Genomic DNA, 20545 nt, shown 5'->3' with positions numbered 1-20545 from the left:
AAGAACAAAGATAGACAAAAGGATGCATGTAATACATTTAATTTTATATAAATAAATGACATACGTCAAAGGCATCGATTAAGAACTACTCAACTTTAGCTCAACTAGTTAAGAAATTATTATAGGCTAACAAATCGGAGGTTGAATTCCTACCCTCACAAGTTGAACTGAAAAAAATAAGATAGATAAAATATTTAGTTAAATTTATGGTAATAAATGACATGCACCAAAGTAGTCGATTAAGAAAGTTAGGGATTTGAATTACCGAGGAAAGATAAGGAAAGATAGACATGGATTGCATGTAATATATTTAGTTAATAATATATGAATAAATGTGGAGTAATTTTCATACCATATTTAATGTTGAATGATCGTTATAAGAGAAAACTCAATTTTGCTGTAAATAAAGATTGGGGAAGAAATTAGAGGGTTGAAAACCGATGTTTCAGAAGCAGAGTGAAAGGGGAAGGTGGAGATGAGAGACTAGAGAGAGATATTTTCCCTTTTTCTATTTTTTTTATTACAGCTTTTAAAAGTGCCACATCAGTTTTTATATTATAAAATAGGATTGATTTTTTTTTTAAGTTAGTCATTGCGTTTTCAAATCGTTATGGTCTATACTTCGAATTCTTATTTATTTTAATCTTTGTATTTCTAAAACGTATAATTTGATTTCTATAAAGTGATAAATTTAATCACTATTTCTAAAATAAATAAAAAATTATATACATTGAAAATCATTTAGTATTAATTTATGACTATATTTTACAAAATTTAGTAAATAAAGTATTACCTTAAAAATGTAATCGAAAAAAATGAGATAAAAAAAATGAATAGATAAAAATAGATATAAATATTAAAATCAACAAAAATCGAAAGTAAACTAATCTATTTAAACCTATAAAATATGACATTTCAATTTTGTTGACTATCCGTAAGTGTTTTCCAAACCTTAAACCTATAAAAGTAATTTACCTCTTCTCTAAAAAAAAAAAAAAGTAATTTACCTTAAATTTGTTATCCCAAAATTCCAATTTATTTAATAACCTATCGTAAAGAACTATTTTTTATTTCCTAAAAAAAGCGTCTCCCCGCCGGCCGCCGCTATTTGTTTGTGGGTTCATTTGTTTTCGGAAGGAAGTCGCAGTTGTAGTCGCGATTTTACAGCGCGCGAAACTCAAAGCAACTCTTCGCTCACATTCACAACTCCTCCTCCTTCAGCAGAATACGCTTCAATTTCCTGCTAATTTCTTCACTCTCCAGCTTCTATATTAACCCTGTAGAGGAGGAGCCCAGCTTAAATGGAAGCCATAGCCAGCCAATTACCCTAAACCCACCAAGCCAGACATGCGTTTTCTTCACCACAATCAGTGTTTCCATAGCCCCCTCACCAAGCTCTCTTCCCTTTCGTCCTCATTCAATCTAATGGGTTCCATTCCCTTGTGCAAGTCCCCTTCTCTGGTGTTCCTGTCTCACATTTCTTCTTCTTCTTATTGTTCTTGGCAGAGGAATTTCCTGTACAGAACCAATCTTCTTCTCCATGGTTCATTTCCTGTGCAACCCATGTCCCCTCGTAAACCCTTTTCCATGAAAACAAATGGGGTCTCTCCTTTTACTTCTCATGCCAATGTTCCCGGGCCCCCAGGTACTAATATTGAAGCTGTTAATGGTTTTTGAAGCGTAGTTTGGTCTATGATGGTTTCTGATTAATCCCCATGTAGTGGAAGCAAAACTGACGTTTCACTTCTTTTGTGTATTTTGCTGATGATGTATTCAGAAATTGGGGGAGGACTTTATGTCTGTTTATCTTTAATGTTATTTGCATCTCTTTTTCATGAATTGCTGCCTTTTTGGAGAATCCACTAGACGAGGGTTTAAGCTCGACTCAATTGAATGTTTTGAGGAAAAAATTGGAGGAACTTAACATCAACACCGAATCTTGTGTTCCAGGGCAGACGAACCACCTGCTTTGCCCCATGGTATTGGGTTTCAAATATTTGTTTCTTTATTCGGACTGTGCTCCATTTTGGGATATTTAGCCAATTTGTAAAAGTCTGCAAGCTTCTATGTCATTCTTGTGCAAAATTATTCATGTGATAAAGTGGAGTGTCTGTCTTCCATTCGGCTGAGAGTTTGAAACGGCCTCAATAAGTCCCTTTCTTTAGAGTTTAGTGCTTGATTTCTTCATGAATAAATTACAACAGGGCAAATAATGATCCTGGATCTTCGCTTATCTTCTCACATTTTGACACTTCTTTATCAACCTGCTATTTCGTTACACAAAGAACGAGAAGTTATAGCTGAAACTGGCTTTTTACATGTTCTTTTTTATTTTTTGCTCCAATAAATTTGTTTCACTTGTTGCCTTCATATGTTGGTTATATCTTTTGAGTGAGAAAAGATAGGTTTTTTAATGGCATGCTGTGATTTAATTTCGTGTCAAATTGGTGCCAGTGCAAAGGTGGTGATTCAGGGGAAAGGTCCTTATCCCTATATATCTCAGAAGATGGGTATGATTTTATGGCTTCTCTATCGTTGAGTTTTTCTCATAATCTTTGTATTTCTTATACTGGTAGTTTTTCCTTTAAAAGAAAAATGTTTTTGTGGAAGGTATTCAGTGCTTGGGTGACATCTGATTGTTCACATTCTGACTTTATAATCAGACTCTCTAGCATTTAGATGACATAAGGTTGTTACTCGTTGGGCTTATCTTTTAGGATTGTATCTTTCTTCCACTAACACTTGCCAATTTCTAAAAATTTAAATTAAATTCATTCTTGAATTAATTTTCTAAAATTATCTGAAAACACTTGATAGATCCCTGGACTTGTAGTTCTACCACTAACACTTGCTCCAGTTCTTTCCTTTTACCCTCATGTTCACTGAATTATCTTCCTTATGTAGGAAAAGTAGCTGTAATCCTTGTCCATCACTTTGACTCTTCAGTTCTTCAAGTGCAATTGCAAGCATATTTAGATTAGATGTACTGCAACTTTATCTCTCATCCATCCTTCACTATATCTTCTTCTTCATCGTTAGAACTATTTTTTTGTTAGATTTTTTATAAAAAATAAAATAAAATGTATTAAAATATTATGTTTCTGTTTTTCTTTAAATACATGTATCAGACAAGTTTATAGGACCTAAACTGATAGTCCGTCCACCATTAACATTAGTCTGATTTATTTCCTTTATTATTGTGTTCAATAAAATTGCTATGTTTCTTATGTACAATAAGTGACTGGATTTCTTGTCCATCCCAGACTTTTCCTTCAATTGCATTGACATGAATATACTCTGCGATTTTATCTTTTTTGAGTATTCTAGGTTTTTAATTTTTGTTCCCAAATGACCAGGGGGGCTGCTGTTTGGATCTGCTTTTGTGCAAAATGTGGTTGGAAAGGCCGCACTCTGGTATCATTCATTATTCAATTTACTTTATTCCTGTTTAAGGTTCATTTTGAACCTTTAACAGATGCCCTTTCACTTAGGATTGATTTTGAGAAGTTGTTCAATTATTGTTTGGCTTCATTTTTTGATAGGATAGTTTTGTTTTTGTTTTAAACATTTGTATTTTGCCATTCAAATATTTCAGAATCTTTCATAAGTTGTCCTTTTAGCATGAAGATTTAGGTCTCTCTTTCTTAAGAATGAATAAACCACCACTCAACCCAAAAGCTTAAGCTGATGGGTTGGGTAAATTTAATTCATTTATATGGATTCTAACACTCCCCCTCACTTGTGGGCTTGGAAAACAACATCAAGACCCAACAAGTGGAAATTATAATAAATGGGGAGGAACAACAATGCAGGGGTTCGAACACAAGACCTCCCGCTCTGATACCATCTTAAGAATGAATAAACCCCCACTCAACCCAAAAGCTTAAGCTGATGGGTTGGGTAAATTTAATTCATTTATATGGATTCTAACACTCTTCTACAGATTTTCAGACTGTCTTGGGAATTTTACATTTATTTGGATGGAAATTGTTAGACCCCAATAACTAAAACATATTCTCGTAGGGGTAGGAAAGGAATTATACTATGGAGGGGAGAATGATTGAGGCACACACGTGTAACGGCCTGGAGAGAGAATGTAGGCCGGGAGTGAGGGAGGGTAGAAATACACCATGGGAAGGATTAGGAGGATATCGAAGTTTCTTGTGTAAGGTAGAGTTTGGGAGAGTTACCCACCCTCTCGAATTGGTGGGGTGTTGATTGTAATCGCCTTCGGGCTTAGCTTTTGAATTCCAAAAGTCTGTGAGGATATACCACACAGAAATGTGGTTCAAATGCTCTGTGGCTTCTTTGTTCACTGTCGAAACTTTCAAATATCAACTGAAATTTTCATTTCTTTTTGAGCCGTCTTTGTTCTCTTCGTTGTTGAAGGTTAGAGTCTATCTTGTAGGTCACATGGGAGGCTTAACACTATTGATTCTATTCAATAGACTTTTCATGTTGTTGGCTGCTGTGTTTTATTTAAACCTCTTTTGAGAGTCTGGGCCATGTGTTCTAGAGTTGTAAATTTGCAACTTTGATTTGGCATCTTTTATTAGACCTTTGGTGTGCTTTTGGCTCGCCAAATATCATGCCACTCAATGTTCGAGTAGGTGTTGTTCCATCCTTGGATGAGAGAGGAGTCTTGCAAAGGACAACCATTTTTACTATTTTGTGAAATATCTTATTTGAGAGAAATAAGAGAATTTTTTAAGGGGCAGGGATTCCTTGAGGAGTGTGGTATACTACTAGGTTCAATACTCCCCTTGGGGTGTTTGTGTAAAAAATAAACCGTGTGATAGTGTGAAAGATTCGGTTTCCAGTAATGCTCTTCTCTCAGGGCTGTTTTTTTTAACCCCTTTTTGTTCGTCCTGTATCTCTTTTCATTTTTCTCAATGAAAGTTTTGTTTCTTATAAAAAAAAGAAGGAAAAATATTCTATTAAAATGCCAATAGGTCCTTATAATTAAAATTTGCTACGATTTTTGTAATGCTTGATTGAGTTGTTTGGCTTAGCATAGCTTTTGATGGCAGGCCTTTGCTGATGGTCGGTCATCATATGGAAGCTTGGGACAAGTTGCAATTAACAAGAAAAAACGGAAAATTACAGCTGAGAGTCTACAACTTGAACCACTGTGTGACGAGGTGGGTCGAGATTTTCATTTTTCTTCATTTTGATGAAAATAATTGCAATCTGGTATTTGTTACAGCATGTATGTTTGTTATTCTACGGTGTTGTGAATATATTATTTATAGGTGCCCGTCAATTAATTTATCCCTTATTGCAATCCTACATTTTATTAAATTAAAAACACTTATTTTTCTTTAAATCAAGAAGTTCAAAATATTAGATATCAGCCTTGAGAATATTTTCTTTAAACAAATGAAATTTGTTCTAAGGATTTAAAATAATTTTGTAAACTAGTCATTAATACAAAAATTTCCTTCGGTATATATTTATCAATTACATTTGCAATTGTTGTATCTTTTGAATATGAAACATAGAGAAAATAATCATGTTTCTTGTTTCCGCTGGTTGCTTACTTTGCTGAGCGACTGATTTCCAAAAACACGTTGTTAAGAAATTCTGTTATGCAGAAAAGATCCGATAATCAGGTAAAGTGAGTTGTTATTGACTCGTACTCTTGATGGAGCGTTGGTCTTAGGATAGCATACGCTTAATGGCATCTAAGTATGCTAAAATTGCATTTTAAATCTGTATTGATAAAGTTTGCTTCTTTATATTGTGCAAGAACATATCAATCGCATAAATTATAATATGATACTTTGTAATTTTTTTCCCTTTATAGCTGCCTTTAATTCTTGAATATTCTTCTTTTGAATTAGAAATGAAGTATTGGAAAATACATGGCATTTTGGATTCAAGTTTTGAATATTTCAATTAATTCAGTTCCACCTCCTATCATCCCAAAATTTCCTCTCATATGCAGAACTCGAAGCAAGGGTCACTCGCTAATCTTCTCCACAAGTCTGGATTCACATCATCCCAAATGCAATATTTCCTTTCGAAGAATCATCTTTTCTCGAGGAACTCCAATTTGCAGGATGTTGAAAGTTCTGTAGCTGTTCTATTATCCTTCGGATTTCTCCCGGAGGATCTTGTTTCCATGGTGCTTGACTGTCCCGCAATACTGGACTTGGAATTTCTGAAGAAATGGGAGGTAAGTTTGTCCCAAATTGGATTACACAGTGCTCGGAATATGCTTATATTGTCCAGACGGTTCAATCTGGACCCGAGTATTTTTCATAGAACTGTAAATTTCTTGAAACGTTTAGGGCTTAGTGACGCTGCTGTAACTGGGGTTTTAGAGGATTACCCTGAAATATTGTTGTCTAACGAGCAAGAAATCTCACGAACGATTGAATTCCTGATGGGAATTGGAATCCGAAGGGATGGAATTGATCGGATCATTCGTTCGCTCCCTAGAGTTCTAGGATTTAGAGTTGACGGCAGATTGAAGAGTTTGGTTTCTGAGTTCGAGGATTTGGGGTTTGATCAGAACGTGATTGCAAGAGAAATTGTTAGGGAACCAAAAATTCTAGGCACAGAATTAGGAGAACTTTCGCGATGCCTAGAGTTGCTTGGAAATCTAAAATGCAGGAACTCGATTAAGGATGAAATCTTCCGAGATGGTGCTTTCAGAGCTGCATTTGAAGTGAAACAGCGGATCGACTGTTTATGTAAAAAAGGGCTAATTCGTACAGAGGCATTTAAATTGCTATGGAAAGAACCGAGGTTGGTCACTTATGAAATAGAGAACATTGAGAAGAAGATTGGCTTCTTGATCCATAAGATGAAATTTGGTATTGAATGTTTGATGGATGTTCCAGAATATTTGGGCATCAATTTCAAAAAGCAGATTGTTCCTCGTTACAATGTGATTGAATATTTGGGATCAAAAGGCTGGCTTGGTTCTCAGGTTGGTTTGAGAGAAATTATCAAGCCTAGCAGGCTCAAATTCTACAATCTGTTTGTAAAGCCTTATCCAGAGTGTGGGAAGATGTTCGGTAAATTCGTGGGAGATAACGAAACGAAGAGCCCGAGTAGGCATCCTATCGGACTATGGAAGGTTTTCAAACCACAAAGACATCCAGAATCAAGAGAAGATACTGAGAACATGAAGTCCTTCATGAAATCTCTTGTTAAGTGAAAGCTTGGTAAGAGGAAGAAGGGATCCTCTGGTTATGGGAAGGCGGTGAAGTAAACAGGTATGGCTTATTCGAATGATAGGCGTTGAAGCAAATGAGGGGAACAAGTAGGTTCTTGTTGAAAATTTGCACAATATAAACTCGGTAATACCGTGCAAACTACCCTAATAACTCGGGGTGGAAAGAGCAGCAGAAGAACCTACTGGACAACTGGGGATTGAGATATTGGTTACTGTAATTGCCAAAGGCCTCTTATTCTTTAGAAAATGATGGACTCCTGAACTTTGGTTTTGTTAAGCTCTCCATTAATGGATGAAAACACATTCGAATTTTCTCAAATCGATGGCTTCGTCACAATGTAGTTCTTGTTGGATTTGAAAGAATGTGGCTGGAATGGATGTTCTCAAACCTGGTTAGTAGAACTAGTTCCTAGAATGCTTAATGTTGTCTTATAAGCTGTTTGAATTGCAAGCTTTGAATCCAATTGTGGAATCATGCTGATGATAGAATATACATGTATATTTCTTTTTCCACTTAAAAGCATAACAGTGTCCATTTTCGTTGAAGATCCATTCTTTTGATAAAAGTTAGAAACTTTTGACTATTGGCATTATGAGTCCATGCCTCTGCTACCAACCATAATGTTCTTTTGTTTCTGTTTGTGAAAGCCTTGTGTATATATATTCGTTTGTTCAATAAAGTCTGGTGTTGTTGGGCATGTCAACTGTAAAGACTTTGCTTATTTCAACAGATTAAAATTTTTTAACTTATACCCTGATTTCATTGCAAATTTATCTCAGTTCCCTCTCCTCAATTAGCCTCGGTTGGGTGTAAGCAGTTCGATTTGGATCGTTTCTTAAAGCCATAATCGATACTGAATCGACATAATCTTCATGAAAAGCAAAAAAAGCGTCCAGCAAACTACGAAATGTCTCAAAATTTGAAATTATAACCAACCGAACCAATTGCCTGACCATGCCCGAATTGAAATCGAATCGGCAAAACCTATTCAAACCAAACTAACCAACAAGTATCCTTCAAATAAACTAAATAAAAGACAAAATTTGATCTCTAGTAAGAACTTATTAGTTAAAAATAAAAAGTTCAATGTAATGTATTCTTTCATATGATTTATTTTGGACTTTGTATTTTGATTTTTTTTCATTTTAGTCCAACATCCATTTTAAATCATGTTCTTTTAAAAAGGGATCATTTTTGTCGATTCATTTTCATTTTTTATGTCATTTCTTTCCATCACAATTTTAGTATAACACTTCCCTCACAAAATTTTTTGAACGTAGACATAAATCTATATTAAAGTGTTCCTCATTGTGCATCAAATTTCAAATGGTAAAACATACTTTTAGTTCGAGATAGATTTCTATTTGATCCCTAGTTTAGTCCTTAACCTTTAAACAATAGTTCTAAATGGTCCGGGTTAAATTTCCATTTGATATTTAATAATTTTATATTAAATATAAAATAATTTAAAATCATTAAATATACCACTCACCATTGCCACGTCACCATTCCGCTAATGGAAGTTTAACTTTAGGGACCATTTAGAACTATTTTCGAACCAAAAATGTATTTTACCATATTTCAAAATTGTCACTTTTTACAATTCTAAAGACACAAATAGATGTTTAACTTTAAATGAAAAAAAAAAAAGTTGCAAGTAATCTCAATATAATTTCTAAAATAACTCCACAATTATTAATTACCTTTTTCTTTAAAAAAATATATATATTTATAAACTTTTCGGAATTTTGAAATTATTCAATAGTCGCAATTAATCTCTACGTACTTCTAAATTCTAATATGATTATTTACATAAATAGCACACTATCAACCCTAGATCATCCACATCAAATAATAATGATAAAGAAACTTAAAATTAAATGTACCAAATTTAAAACATACATTTATAAAATAACTCCATAATTATTAATTACTTTTTTTTAAAAAACAAATACTATTTCGGGTATTCTGAAGATGTATTTCATCAGCCAGGCACCCAACTATTGATTCGTTGAAAACAGTTCATTCGTCTAGTTTTAAAAATTTTAATTGATAAAAATCAAAATAAATATTTTGAAAGTAGGATCAAACAAAATAAAGGACAAAAAATATTCAAACCTTTTTTAAAAAATACCACTTTTTTTCTTACAGGTGAAATTCAAGACTCAAACTTCTGTCTTCTACTGCTGTCTTAACAAACTAAATTAAGTTCTTTTGAAAAAAACCGCTGAAGTTATTTTTTTTCGTTGGTCTAAATCCACATCAAAAAATTTCAATTATTGTTCCTTGATTCTCATCTCATTAGAGTAAGATAAGCAATGAGGCTTAACGGTCGAAGTACCGCATAAGTAAGAAAGTCAATTCGTTTCCTTCGTCAAGTAGGTAAAAGAATAGATATACAAATCACTTTTGTTTAAACGAGACTTTAATATAGTTTGTCAAATCAACAAGGCTGAATCAACAAATAACTACCATAACATTCTTCCCGTCGATCAAATGACTCTCTGAATAATTTAAAACCACTTTCCAAATCTTAGAGATCAAATAGATTCTAAGCTCAAACGTCAAACACAAAAAATATATTTCGATCTAAATTTTATTATTAGTCAAATACATATTTTAATTTCGTTGTAGCCGTTTTCAATTTGAAAAATTTAGACAAGTCAATGACCAAAATACATCCAAACTAAAAGTAGGATAAAAATAGTATTTTTCTAAACCTTTAAAAGAAAAACACCAATTTGAAATTCATAACACAAACTCTCTTCCAACCAACAATAGTACTAAATGTCTTAACCAACCAAATCACCTTAAAAAAAAAAAACCACTAAAGCTAACATTTTTTTTATTGGTGTAAATCCACAAAAAAAAAAAAAATTTTTTATTTCCCAAAAGAAAAAATTTAGAAAAACGTGGAAAAATGACAAAGGAGCCGCCAAAGGCAATCCATCTCTCTCCTCCAAAGTAACTGTTTTTATGTTTTTGATCATCAAAAACCCTAATTCTCTCTCTCTACACATCACAGCAGAGAGAAAGTACACGTGGCAGTCTCCACAGAAGAGAGAGAGAATCGTGGGGGAAGAAGTTGGGGGTTTCTCGCCCATTAATTAGCTACTAATTCCATAACTGATTCCTTAATTCTCTCTCTCTCCTCTCTCTCTCTCTCCTATATCTTATGGATGAACAGAGGAAGTTGAATCTCACTCACATTTCAACTTTCAAAGTTAGTTTGTTTAGTTTCTTTATCCCTTTTTTGTAATATTTTCTGACCCAAAATTTTCTCTTTTTCTTCCCCAATTCTCTTCTCTTCTCTTCAATGGCGGCTCTCAGCTTTTACTCCAATTTCTGCTCCGATCCCCTGTTTTTCTCCCCCGACTTCTCGCCGGAGCTTTTCTATCTAACCCCAACTCTGCCGCAGCTCCTCCCCGACCCCGCCTTCGATTACTTCCCCACCGCCGTCGACAACACTGTCTTTTTCCCGCCGTTACTCGACGACGACGCCTCGTCGTCGTTCTTCTTCTCCGACGTCTATCCCTACTTCTCTGCTCCTGCCATTGCCGATTGCTTCGTTCCCGTCTCCACCGAATTCTTCCCGTCTGATGAATTTGAGCTACATTGCCCCAAACGCCAGAGGATCGTGTCGGAGCAGAATTTCGGTTACGGTGGCAGTGGCGGTGGCGGAGGTGGAGGATACTTTCCTCCTCTGCCGGAGTTGCTTCCGGTGCCGTGGGACGACAAAATGAACAATGCTGAAACGATGAATGCTGGCACTTGCTTGAAGAGTAAACAGTCCCCGAGTAACACGTTATCGGCGCAGACGATCGCAGCCCGGGAGCGGCGGAGGAAGATAACGGCAAAGACGCAGGAGCTCGGCGAGCTGATTCCGGGGGGGAACAAGATGAACACTGCTGAAATGCTGCACTCTGCATTCAAATATGTCAAATTCTTGCAAGCCCAAGTGGGGATTCTGCAACTTATGCAAGAAACAGAGCAAGTAAAAGAAGAAAAAGAAGAAGAAGAAGAAACAGAGGAGCTGCAGATTCTTGAATCCGCCATGGTTCAAGAGAAGCTCTACGCAGAAGAAAAGTGTTTGGTTCCAAAAGGGTTCGTCCAAAATCTTGCAAATTTCCCAGAGATTCAATCGCATCCGTCCATTTTCAACTCCATCAATCAGATGCTTCATATGCAGTAACAGAGCTTTCTTCTGTCAGTTTCTGTTTTGTTCTTGTTGTTGTTGTAGCAGCAGCTAATCTAAGTTTTCAGGCTTCTTTTTTTGTTTTAACCATTTAGTTTAGAGTATAATTTTTGATTAGATGCTAACCTTGTGATTTTAACTGTTCTTTGTAACTTTTCTCCATTTGATTAAATGAAAAGTTATGAAACCCTGTTTCATTTTTCTTGCACCATTTGTCTGAACAGCGGATTTGGGAGGTTTTCTCTGCAAATTTTCCTGGCTGTCAAACACCCAATTCTCTATTTTACAAGCAGCAGATGGAAGAAACTGCAAAAGCGTTACTCATAAGTTCTATGCCATTTGCTCTGTTTCTCGAGAAAACACCAAACTTTCCCGAGAAAAAATAAGTTTTCTTGGAAGCCAAACAAAACACAAAGTAAAACAGGAACTCGTAATTATTAAGGTAACTATGTTATGAATATATTATCTAGACAAAAAAAAGGGTTTTTTTTTCCCGTTTTTAATGGTCTCTCTCCTCCAACATAACCGCCATAGCCCCCGAAAATGGCGGCTCCCACTTTCTACTTTATCACTAACCGTCAGAATCTTCGCAGAACAGTTAAAAAACTATCCAAACATTTTCATGTCGTTTCTTAAACTTCCCAAACGACCAACCCAACCTTATTATCTCCAAATCATCAATGGCGGCCATGGCTGCAAACTTGATGTTCTTCCTCTTAACAATGGCAATTTTGATTTCTGTCATTTTCTCTGCCTCTGTCATTGAAGATCTCAACACTTTACACCCACCTCCAGATTTCAACTCCACAATTTCCAACAACTGTCTCTCCAACCCTTCTCTTCGCTACTGCTCTTCTTCTCCAATGAATCTCATTGAGATCTTCAAGTCCTCCATTGTTGCTAGCCATCTCTGCAACGAATCCCGAAACCCCAATTGCGTCGAGTCGTTTCCGAAAATCAATCTCCGCAGCCGCCCGATGATTGCTCCTCTGTATTTGTCGTTTCACTTCTTCTGGAAGTACTGCCCTTTGAGCATTCTCTCGATTGATTTGTCGAACAATTCTTTGAAGGGTGGTTTCCCTGTTGATGTTTTGGAATGTAAACAGATTCAGGCTCTTGATCTTAGCCGGAATGATCTCGATGGCGAAGTCCCGTTTCGGATCTTCTCCGATCTTGCTAATCTGACTGTTTTGAACCTATCTTACAATCAGTTCTCTGAGAGTAGGATCTCTGATTCTGGATTGATTTTTAAACGGTTTAATTCGTCGAGTTTTATAAGTTCTGGTCTTCTCCCAAATCATAGGAAGCATAAAATGAAGGTTGTGATCCTGTTGATTGGGTTTCCCATTCTTGTGATTCTGATGGTGTGGTTCTTGGCTTGGCTTTGCTTCCACAGGCCTGATTTCTTGCCAAGGATATTGAGGAGGAAGCACAAGTTTACACCGGCAATGCTCGTGGCCGCGACCGATGGGTTTTCAGAGAAAAATTTGATGGTGAAGTGTGAGGGAGTCGATATTTACAGTGGGGTTCTAAGAGATGGGATTGAAGTGAGGGTAGAAATGTACAGGAATGGCATTGCAAGGAAAAGTAAGAAAGAGTTCATTGAAGAATGCAAAACCTTAACCCAATTGTCCCACAAAAACTTGGTGAAAGTACTGGGCTGGTGTGCTAACCGACAAATGAGAGCCATTGTTATCGAGTGGTCCAAGGAGGAGAGTGTCGATATGTGGTTGTCGAGGTTGCCTCCGCCATGGAAACACAGGATGAAAGTAGCCAAGGGAGTGGTGGAAGGCATGGTGTATCTGGAGGAGGAATGGCCTTCTGTTGATTATGATCTCAGGACAAGCAGTCTCTTGTTGTCCAGAAAGCTTGTTCCACTGATTTCAAGGTTCAAATTGGGTCATCAAAATTGCAGCTCAAGTAAGCCAATATGAAACCAACTCTAGTCTTTACCTTTGCTTTGTCCTATTACATTGCAGCTTGTGAAATGCGTATTATCGTGCTCTTATAATCACTTTTTGGAATGAAAATAGGCGATCCATGAAACCGCCCTATATACTTATCTAAACATGTTTTCATGACTACGGTATATCAACTGAGAAAGTTAACATGATAATCAATGTATCAGATATCTACAAGTTTGGTGTGTTCTTGCTCGAAATGATAGTGAATCAACAGCTGCGGGATGAGATAAAGCGAGGCGAATCTGGTTCCATTGGATATATAAGAATGCAGTTTCCCGAGAATTTTCAGGCAGTGATCAATGAGGATATTGAACTACAAAGAGAAGGCATGGTGAATCAAGCTAAAATGGCGCTGAACCTGGCATTAATGTGTACAGATCAATCAAGTGGGCATCAGCTGAACTTGAAGTACATATTTGACACTGTAAAAAGATTGTCAAGTAATCACAAGATGCAGGAAACTGAGAGAGGAAGGCAGAAAAGGATTCTATCAAGATAGAAAGAATGTTCATCTGTGTTTAAATGAATGATTTACTTGACAAACTTTGCTCTAATTAAATCAAAAGATTTTAGCCTTGGTACTCGGAAAATAATTCAATAATTCAAGTTCTCGCTTCTTCTTACAAGTTCCTAACATTTGAGACTTTGTATTTATTAAATGTATAAAATAATCATAAAATCGAAGCAGAACAACGCCCAAGTTTGATTTTCTCTCATTGAAACAACCGTGATCACCTGAGCTCTAAAAGCTAATAAATAGAATAGATCTTCCAGTACATGAATCCCTTGAGCTTAAAATAGATATCCATAATATTGTGTTACTAAATAAAAGATCATATTACCAAGGAATCTCCTGACCATCCCAAGCAAAGAACTTCCCATTGTCTTGGCTCTTTGCATTGTTGATAATGGTCATTAGCTTTTGGACTGAAAAATCTTTAGTAAAAAGTTTGCCTTCTGGAACATTTCTCTGAAATGGCCGAGATAGATCTGTGTCCACTGTGCCTGGATGCAATAATATGCATATGATTGGATCTTTCTTCCTGGCAAATTCCACAGATACGTTTTTTGTCACTGAAAGCAAAAAGGAGGGTTATTTCAGATTATAATTTGAACTCAAAATTCATAACAAGTTCATAAAATATCTAATATAAACAACGGATCAACAGAACCTGATCTCCTTTAGAACAATATCAATCTTGGGTTTTGACAAAATTACCTTTTTCATTATTTTATGCTTATTTTAGTATGCGTGTGCGAATTTAGTAGGTGGCCTTTTATTTTTCTTGGTTGAAGAAAACATGATAGCTGAATATAAGTAATATTCACGATAAACAAGAAAAATCTCAAGCTCAAGTTAGCGCAAAGCTGATGACAAAAGAAAATGTATATAATCAGAAAAATCATCTTTTTTCTTTCTCCTTTAGTGTGTTATAATTGAACTTTAACCATTTAATGAAAGGAAAACTGGTTAATAGAAAGACCGCTAGAAACTATACATTGGTTAAGTGCAGTCTTTGAAGCTCGGTAAGAATGCCAACCCCCAAGACAATTGTCTCCAATGGATCCCACCCGAGCACTTAAATTGGCAACGACTGCAACATCTCTTTCTGTTCCAGAACCTCCTCCAGCTTTAAGGAAAGGCCACAAGTGCTGCTCATATAAATCATAATCCACAGCAGTCAGTGTTCTAAATGCTGTCATATCCACCAACAATATAAAATGACTGACAAAAATAAATTGTAACTACAACTTTGCTATACAAGTGAACAATTTGGGACCATATACTTGAATTTCAGATAGAGAAACTTTCAATTGGTGTTTTGTTTTAAACATCCTTCAGACTAAGCATAGTTAATATCTCGTTGAAAGAAAAGTTTCTTTTTCCTTTTCCCAAATGAAAATAGAGCAACCGATAGTACCAACAGCAATAACTATCTTGAAATTATTTCAGCTGTTCAGCATCCTCACGGATGTAGTTTCAACTAAATAAAAAGGAAACGGATTTCTAGCAAAATATAGGAATAATTGCCATAGGCAAGATTGATTGGAGTGAGCATATATCTTTAATGTTACAGACAGAGAATATGGCCTTTGAATGAGTTTTACCTTGATCACAAGGATAGGACCAACAGAATTAACCTCATAAGCATGCAACAAAGAAGTCTTCTCCACTTTAGTCAAGGTAGTTTCTGCATTGGGACCAAAGCATGACCAATGGCTTAGATCATGATTACTTAGTTTCATGAACCACGAGAGAAAAATATTATCTTCAATTATCTCATTTATGTCATGTGGATCAGGAATATATCTCATTTTTAAGTCTAGGTGGAAGAAAAGGGATAAACTGACTTGAATCCGTTTATACGAGCTAAAATGAACCTATGATTGGGTACAAAAAAGTTGGTTACTATGTTACATGAAAAACCATAAAAACTAAATATGGAAGGCATGATGGGGACATTTTTTTTTATTTTTTAAAATGGAAACAAAAGAATATATAAGTGGAGAAAAATCATACAAAAGGGGAGATGAGATATCCCCACAAGGCCAAAAGGTTACAAAAATGAATCTCAATTAGCAAACAAGATCGTAATTAGCAAACAAGAGAACACCAGATGGATGCAAAGAGTCTAACAGAATCCCAAAATTCCTCAAGACTTGAGTAGTTCTCTTTGAAAACCATCTAATTCCTCTTGAACCAAATTCTCCAAAATGTGGCCGTTAATACTTAATAGGCACGGTATTGGTGGGGACTGTTTACGTATGCTATTAGAATCGCCAAGTGATGTTAAATTCTCATTAGAAATACCTGGTTGGAGTACACCAGGAATTGAAAGAATGCCAGATGCATTAATAACTAGATTCAGTGAGCCATATCTTTCTTCTATAGACTTTGCAGATGCCTGAAATGCAATAAAACATCGGACGACAGACGAATATTACAAATTTTACATGAAATGCAGAGTTAAAAGAATTAGTTAATTCATAACCGAGAAGATTTCCAAATCCAGAACTTTATATCAATTACTGCACAACCACCTAAATTCAAGGCTTCAAACTTGTTACTGTTTTCCTATTCCACTTTTATTTGGGTTTCAGAAAAAAAGCTTCCATCCATCTGAAAGGACCCGGATGCATCAGTATCCAAAAGCTAGTTTGAATCATTTGAAACGTGAACAGGTATAGATTTGAAGTACCACGTCAATCAAAACTTCTACCTCCATCCATACCATACCCAACAAAACTACCAATAAAAAGGTAACTAACCATGTCAACCAATTTAATGATTTACAGTCAAAGACAAAAACCATGTTTAAGAAAAAGAGCGAAACCTTAATGGTGCTTTCCTTGGTCACATCCAACTCTAGAATGCAAAGGCGCTCAGAAAACTTGTCTTTTAACTCAATGAGCCCTGTAGACTCTCCAGGGTTGCGACAAGTAGCAACAACATGTCCCTTTTCATTCTTCTGTAGCAGGTGTCTAACCTACATCAAAATAAGTTTGAAGTCAATTTTTATTTGTTAAGCTACAACCAAACATAAGTATTGACTAACGAGTTAGAGAAATTTGGATTAGAATTCACACCACTTTCAGATAAATTGATATGTAGAGCAACCAATTACCAATTTAAGCAAGTACTTTACAACAGTCTACACCATAGAAACAGGAGAAGAAACAAGAAATTGAAAGATTTCATTGAAATCAGGTAAACATATCATGGATTCCAAAGAAATTTCCGTGGCAAATAGCAAGTAAAGGTTCGCGAAAGAGAAATACGAGGAGGAAAAGACAGAAAATCTCACGAATTGGAGGCCAATTCCTCTGGAAGCTCCTTGAACCATGGAAACTCCGCCTTCCCATTTGGCAGCAGCAGAGGAAAAATTAGCTCTCCGAGCTGCTAACGATCTGAGGGTTCCAGCGGCGAACATTGGCTGATTCAGACGGATCAGAAGTTTCATATCTCGATTGAGTTTGGAAACGACGAGTGTTGAACGCCAGAGGCATCCATTTTGGAGCTTCTTTGGAATAACTTGGAGCCTGATCTAGGCAATAGATGTTGCCCAACTGCCAGCCAGAGCTCCATTGCCGAACTCTCGAAAGTAGTTATGGCTGCCATTGTGCCACATATTTTTTCTCACTCTCTTTAATCAGAGTGCACCAAATTTTGAAATTTGCCGAAGTCCATTAGTGAAGCCAAATCCAATTCTCATTTCTCCCCCACATATTTTGACCTAATTTTAAAAATTTTAAAGTTTCAAGAGTCGTGAGTTCGAATTTTTACGGTCTATTTATCGTACTATAAAAAATATCAAACTTGATCTTATAATTTTAAAAAATAAATTTTCATTTTCTTGTTATAACTTCTTATTGCTTGATCGGTCTTGACCAATTGAGAGGTCGACAACTTTAGATTTTTTAAGATAAACAAAGGTTGCAGTATGATTTAAACATCTAATTTAAAGAAGTTTAAAGGAGTTACTAATACTTTAATTAATTAAAAATTTTTGAAGTAGGTAACCTAGTAAGTTATATCTAAATTCCTTTATTTTCTTTTCTCACCTCACTTTTATAAAGAGATTAAACCAACTCAAAGTAGTTGATATAAAGATTAAACCAACCCATGGTAGTTTACCATAATTAAAAGTTGAACTGGTGTTGACGTTACGTTACTTATCTTTCTAAAAAATTGGAGGGGGTAACAAGAGGCATCCCTTTTAGTAGCTCTATTTAAAATCACTTTTCTATTTTTTTAAATTAAATTGAAAACTATTATTGGAAGGGTAACCATAAAAAAAAAAGTATAAGTGTCTTAATTATGAACTATACTCATTATACTCATGTTAATATATTTGATTTTTTTTTAGGTTAACAACATATTAAGTGGAGATTTGAGCCTCCAATATTTTGATCGAAAACATGTCTTTAACTAATTAACGTATGCTCAAATTATAACATACGTTAGCCAATTGAACTATATCTAAGTTGTCATAAATTATATTACAATTTTAGTTCTATATTTATTATATATTATTTAACAAAGCCATTATATAGAAATGAACTAGTCAAGTAAATCAATACCATAAACCTCGACTAACTTGGACATTGGTAATTCAACTATTTGAATCTCCATCTTTATATTTGCAAAAACACCTTAAAATTATCGAAGAATTATGGGTTGACTTGTCCCTATATAATAAAATATAAAATAATATTGTAGTTAAAATTTTAAAATTAAAGAATAAAATGAAATGAAAATAATTAATGGGAAATGGGATGGCTGGCTGGTTCACGTGGCAGGACACTTGGTGTACTAACAGAGGACAGTTACCCTGTGGGACCCACTTCTTAATGGCCACTCCTAACCACTAATTTTAAATACCTTATTTTTTGGAAAAAAATATTGTTTTAGCTGTTCATGAAATATATATATATATTTTTTTTTTTCTCTCTCTCTTTATTTTATAGTTTTCCTGTTTTAAGCTTATAAAAGTTGTCGAAACTAAAATATTATTTATAGGACCTGTTTGATAATTATTTCATTTTTTATTTTTGATTTTTGGTTTTTAGTTTTTAGAAAATAGGATTGTTTGATAACCAATTAAATTTTATGTTTTTTGTTTTCCAAAAACCATTTTGAAATTCTATGTAAATTTAAAAAAAAAAATAGTTTTCAAAAACAGGTTTTTGTTTTTCAAAATCTCATTTTTTTCTCAATAAAAGTATTTTGAGCAAGAAATTTTTGGAGGTGGGGTTCGAACTAATAACCTTTTGGTCAGAAATAGGTTCTTTAACCATTTGAGATATGTTGGAGTTAACTTTTTTAAAGTTATTAGCGATACTGACGAGAAGGAAAAAGTTGCAGTATTTATTTAAGTTTATGGTTCAATTTCATCAACTTTAATACAACTAAATAAAAATTTTTTTTTTAATAGAAAAATTTGGAAAAACATTCAATGTGGGGAGGTTGTCATATATTTTTTTTAACGTACCAATAAATATTTAACCAACCTAAATCAGACCCAAATAACTTGAGTTGGACCAGTCGATCATGGCACAGTAGAATTTTTTTACACCTAGTTAACCAAAATAGACATTCATGATTATATGTACTACAAAATCATTTTTTTCCGTGCACATCCAAAATGATAAATAAAATAACAAGAGTCATTTTTCTTTATTTCTATTCATATTATTATTCACAAATTAACTAATTAAGAGTAATTGATTATTACGTGATATCAAATGTTCATAGACATATTTACATTTTTATGAACGTTTTTTTATATGTGTATGGGTTTAAAGTTTAATATAGGTATCAGAGGTGAATCGATATCTTTATAATATCACAAAAAATATATAAAAAATTCAACAAAATATCACTAATATGAATTAATATTAATACTAGTAATATTTAACATATTTAAAAAGAACATATTTATTTGTTATATTTTAATATTTATTTATTTTAAGAAAATATCTATGGACATTGACATTTATGCTCTATTTAGAGTATGAAATTGGTCAAAAATGATTTGAAATTCCACAATTTTAAACCATGGAAATGATTTCAAATTTCTAATTGCATTTGAAACCAAATTGATTTTAAATCTTTGAAATTAAAATTTATTGTTTGAATGTTCCCGAAAAAATATAAATAATTTCAATCATAGAAAGAATAATAATTTAATCAAATAAACTTGATAAATTTAAAATTTGCAAATGTCAACTTTATTTAAAAAAAAACTAAAAAACTAAAAAACACTTGAAAATGTGTTGATTCAAATATTATAGTTATATACGATATGCCATCCTAAAAAAATGAAAACAAATACATAAACAGATAAAGAACCCTCTTTACCTCAATTTATTTACGCTGTAGCAATGTTTTTTTCTTTTCCCACAGTTATTTTATTATATGTACTACTAAAAAACAAAAACAAAAAGAGAGAGAGAAAGAAATGGTAAATTGCACAAACCACCCTAAATTATGGTAGTTGTTGCAATTGTACCCCTAACTTTTAATTGTAAAAATTAAACCCTCAAATTTTGATAAGTGAAAAAATTGAACCCTGAACATTTAGCAGTAAAAAATAAACTCTCAAACTTTTATGAATGATAAAATTGCACCCTTAAACTTAAAAAAAAAAAAATTACATCTGTTTTAGTCTTATTTCCTTCAAATCTCTACTTTCTCT

At 34.3% G+C, this 20545-nt stretch overlaps 4 protein-coding genes across 11 annotated transcripts; 3 read left to right on the top strand and 1 right to left on the bottom strand.

Annotated features, from left to right (window-relative positions):
• Positions 1 to 1078: 1078 nt before the first annotated feature.
• Positions 1079 to 7770, top strand: LOC111012626 (transcription termination factor MTERF15, mitochondrial). 2 transcript variants are annotated; one of them, XM_022286843.2, is made up of 6 exons: positions 1079 to 1645; positions 1867 to 1979; positions 2455 to 2510; positions 3357 to 3414; positions 5031 to 5141; positions 5948 to 7770. In XM_022286843.2, the coding sequence occupies exons 1-6, from the start codon at positions 1348 to 1350 to the stop codon at positions 7166 to 7168; spliced, it is 1857 nt and encodes a 618-aa protein (XP_022142535.1). In that variant the 5' UTR covers positions 1079 to 1347; the 3' UTR covers positions 7169 to 7770. The 2 variants fall into 2 exon arrangements, with proteins under 2 accessions (XP_022142535.1, XP_022142536.1); XM_022286844.2 differs by having other exon boundaries at positions 1857 to 1979.
• Positions 7771 to 9623: 1853 nt separating this feature from the next.
• LOC111012679 (transcription factor bHLH53-like) lies at positions 9624 to 11379 on the top strand. Its single transcript, XM_022286911.2, has one exon. It carries the CDS (start codon positions 10504 to 10506, stop codon positions 11377 to 11379), a length of 876 nt encoding a protein of 291 aa, XP_022142603.1. The 5' UTR covers positions 9624 to 10503.
• A 21-nt stretch (positions 11380 to 11400) lies between these two features.
• Positions 11401 to 13846, top strand: LOC111012680 (Leucine-rich repeat protein kinase family protein). The gene is made up of 2 exons (XM_022286912.2): positions 11401 to 13302; positions 13511 to 13846. Exons 1-2 carry the CDS (start codon positions 12063 to 12065, stop codon positions 13843 to 13845), a joined length of 1575 nt encoding a protein of 524 aa, XP_022142604.1. The 5' UTR covers positions 11401 to 12062; the 3' UTR covers position 13846.
• LOC111012678 (NAD(P)-binding Rossmann-fold superfamily protein) lies at positions 13304 to 17494 on the bottom strand. Of its 7 annotated transcripts, none has more exons than XM_088121900.1 (7): positions 17127 to 17486; positions 16682 to 16829; positions 16159 to 16252; positions 15456 to 15538; positions 14846 to 14999; positions 14189 to 14420; positions 13304 to 13704 (listed from the first exon to the last, which is right to left on the bottom strand). In XM_088121900.1, the coding sequence occupies exons 1-7, from the start codon at positions 17306 to 17308 to the stop codon at positions 13683 to 13685; spliced, it is 915 nt and encodes a 304-aa protein (XP_087978026.1). In that variant the 5' UTR covers positions 17309 to 17486; the 3' UTR covers positions 13304 to 13682. The 7 variants fall into 7 exon arrangements, with proteins under 7 accessions (XP_087978026.1, XP_087978025.1, XP_087978029.1 ...); XM_088121899.1 differs by having other exon boundaries at positions 13304 to 13659; XM_088121898.1 differs by having other exon boundaries at positions 13637 to 13768; positions 17127 to 17487.
• Between the last annotated feature and the right edge of the window lie 3051 nt (positions 17495 to 20545).

Source organism: Momordica charantia (assembly GCF_013281855.1).
Source record: "Momordica charantia cultivar OHB3-1 chromosome 3 unlocalized genomic scaffold, Mcharantia_2.0 BLBB01000003.1, whole genome shotgun sequence".
Classification (NCBI taxonomy): domain Eukaryota; kingdom Viridiplantae; phylum Streptophyta; class Magnoliopsida; order Cucurbitales; family Cucurbitaceae; genus Momordica; species Momordica charantia.
This window is presented reverse-complemented; position numbering and strand designations above follow the sequence as displayed.

Excerpts from the sequence above, each read along its gene's own strand:
- LOC111012626 (XM_022286843.2), top strand. The coding sequence starts at position 1,348 with ATGCGTTTTCTTCACCACAATCAGTGTTTCCATAGCCCCCTCACCAAG. Across the intron at positions 2,511-3,356 it reads CTATATATCTCAGAAGATGG|GGGGGCTGCTGTTTGGATCT; the intron begins GTATGATTTTAT and ends CCAAATGACCAG. Across the intron at positions 5,142-5,947 it reads TTGAACCACTGTGTGACGAG|AACTCGAAGCAAGGGTCACT; the intron begins GTGGGTCGAGAT and ends TCTCATATGCAG.
- LOC111012679 (XM_022286911.2), top strand. The coding sequence starts at position 10,504 with ATGGCGGCTCTCAGCTTTTACTCCAATTTCTGCTCCGATCCCCTGTTT.
- LOC111012680 (XM_022286912.2), top strand. The coding sequence starts at position 12,063 with ATGGCGGCCATGGCTGCAAACTTGATGTTCTTCCTCTTAACAATGGCA. Across the intron at positions 13,303-13,510 it reads TCATCAAAATTGCAGCTCAA|ATATCTACAAGTTTGGTGTG; the intron begins GTAAGCCAATAT and ends TCAATGTATCAG.
- LOC111012678 (XM_088121898.1), bottom strand. The coding sequence starts at position 17,308 with ATGAAACTTCTGATCCGTCTGAATCAGCCAATGTTCGCCGCTGGAACC. Across the intron at positions 16,830-17,126 it reads TTTTCTGTCTTTTCCTCCTC|ACACCTGCTACAGAAGAATG; the intron begins GTATTTCTCTTT and ends GATGTAGGTTAG. Across the intron at positions 15,539-16,158 it reads TCCTGGTGTACTCCAACCAG|AAACTACCTTGACTAAAGTG; the intron begins GTATTTCTAATG and ends GTCCCAATGCAG.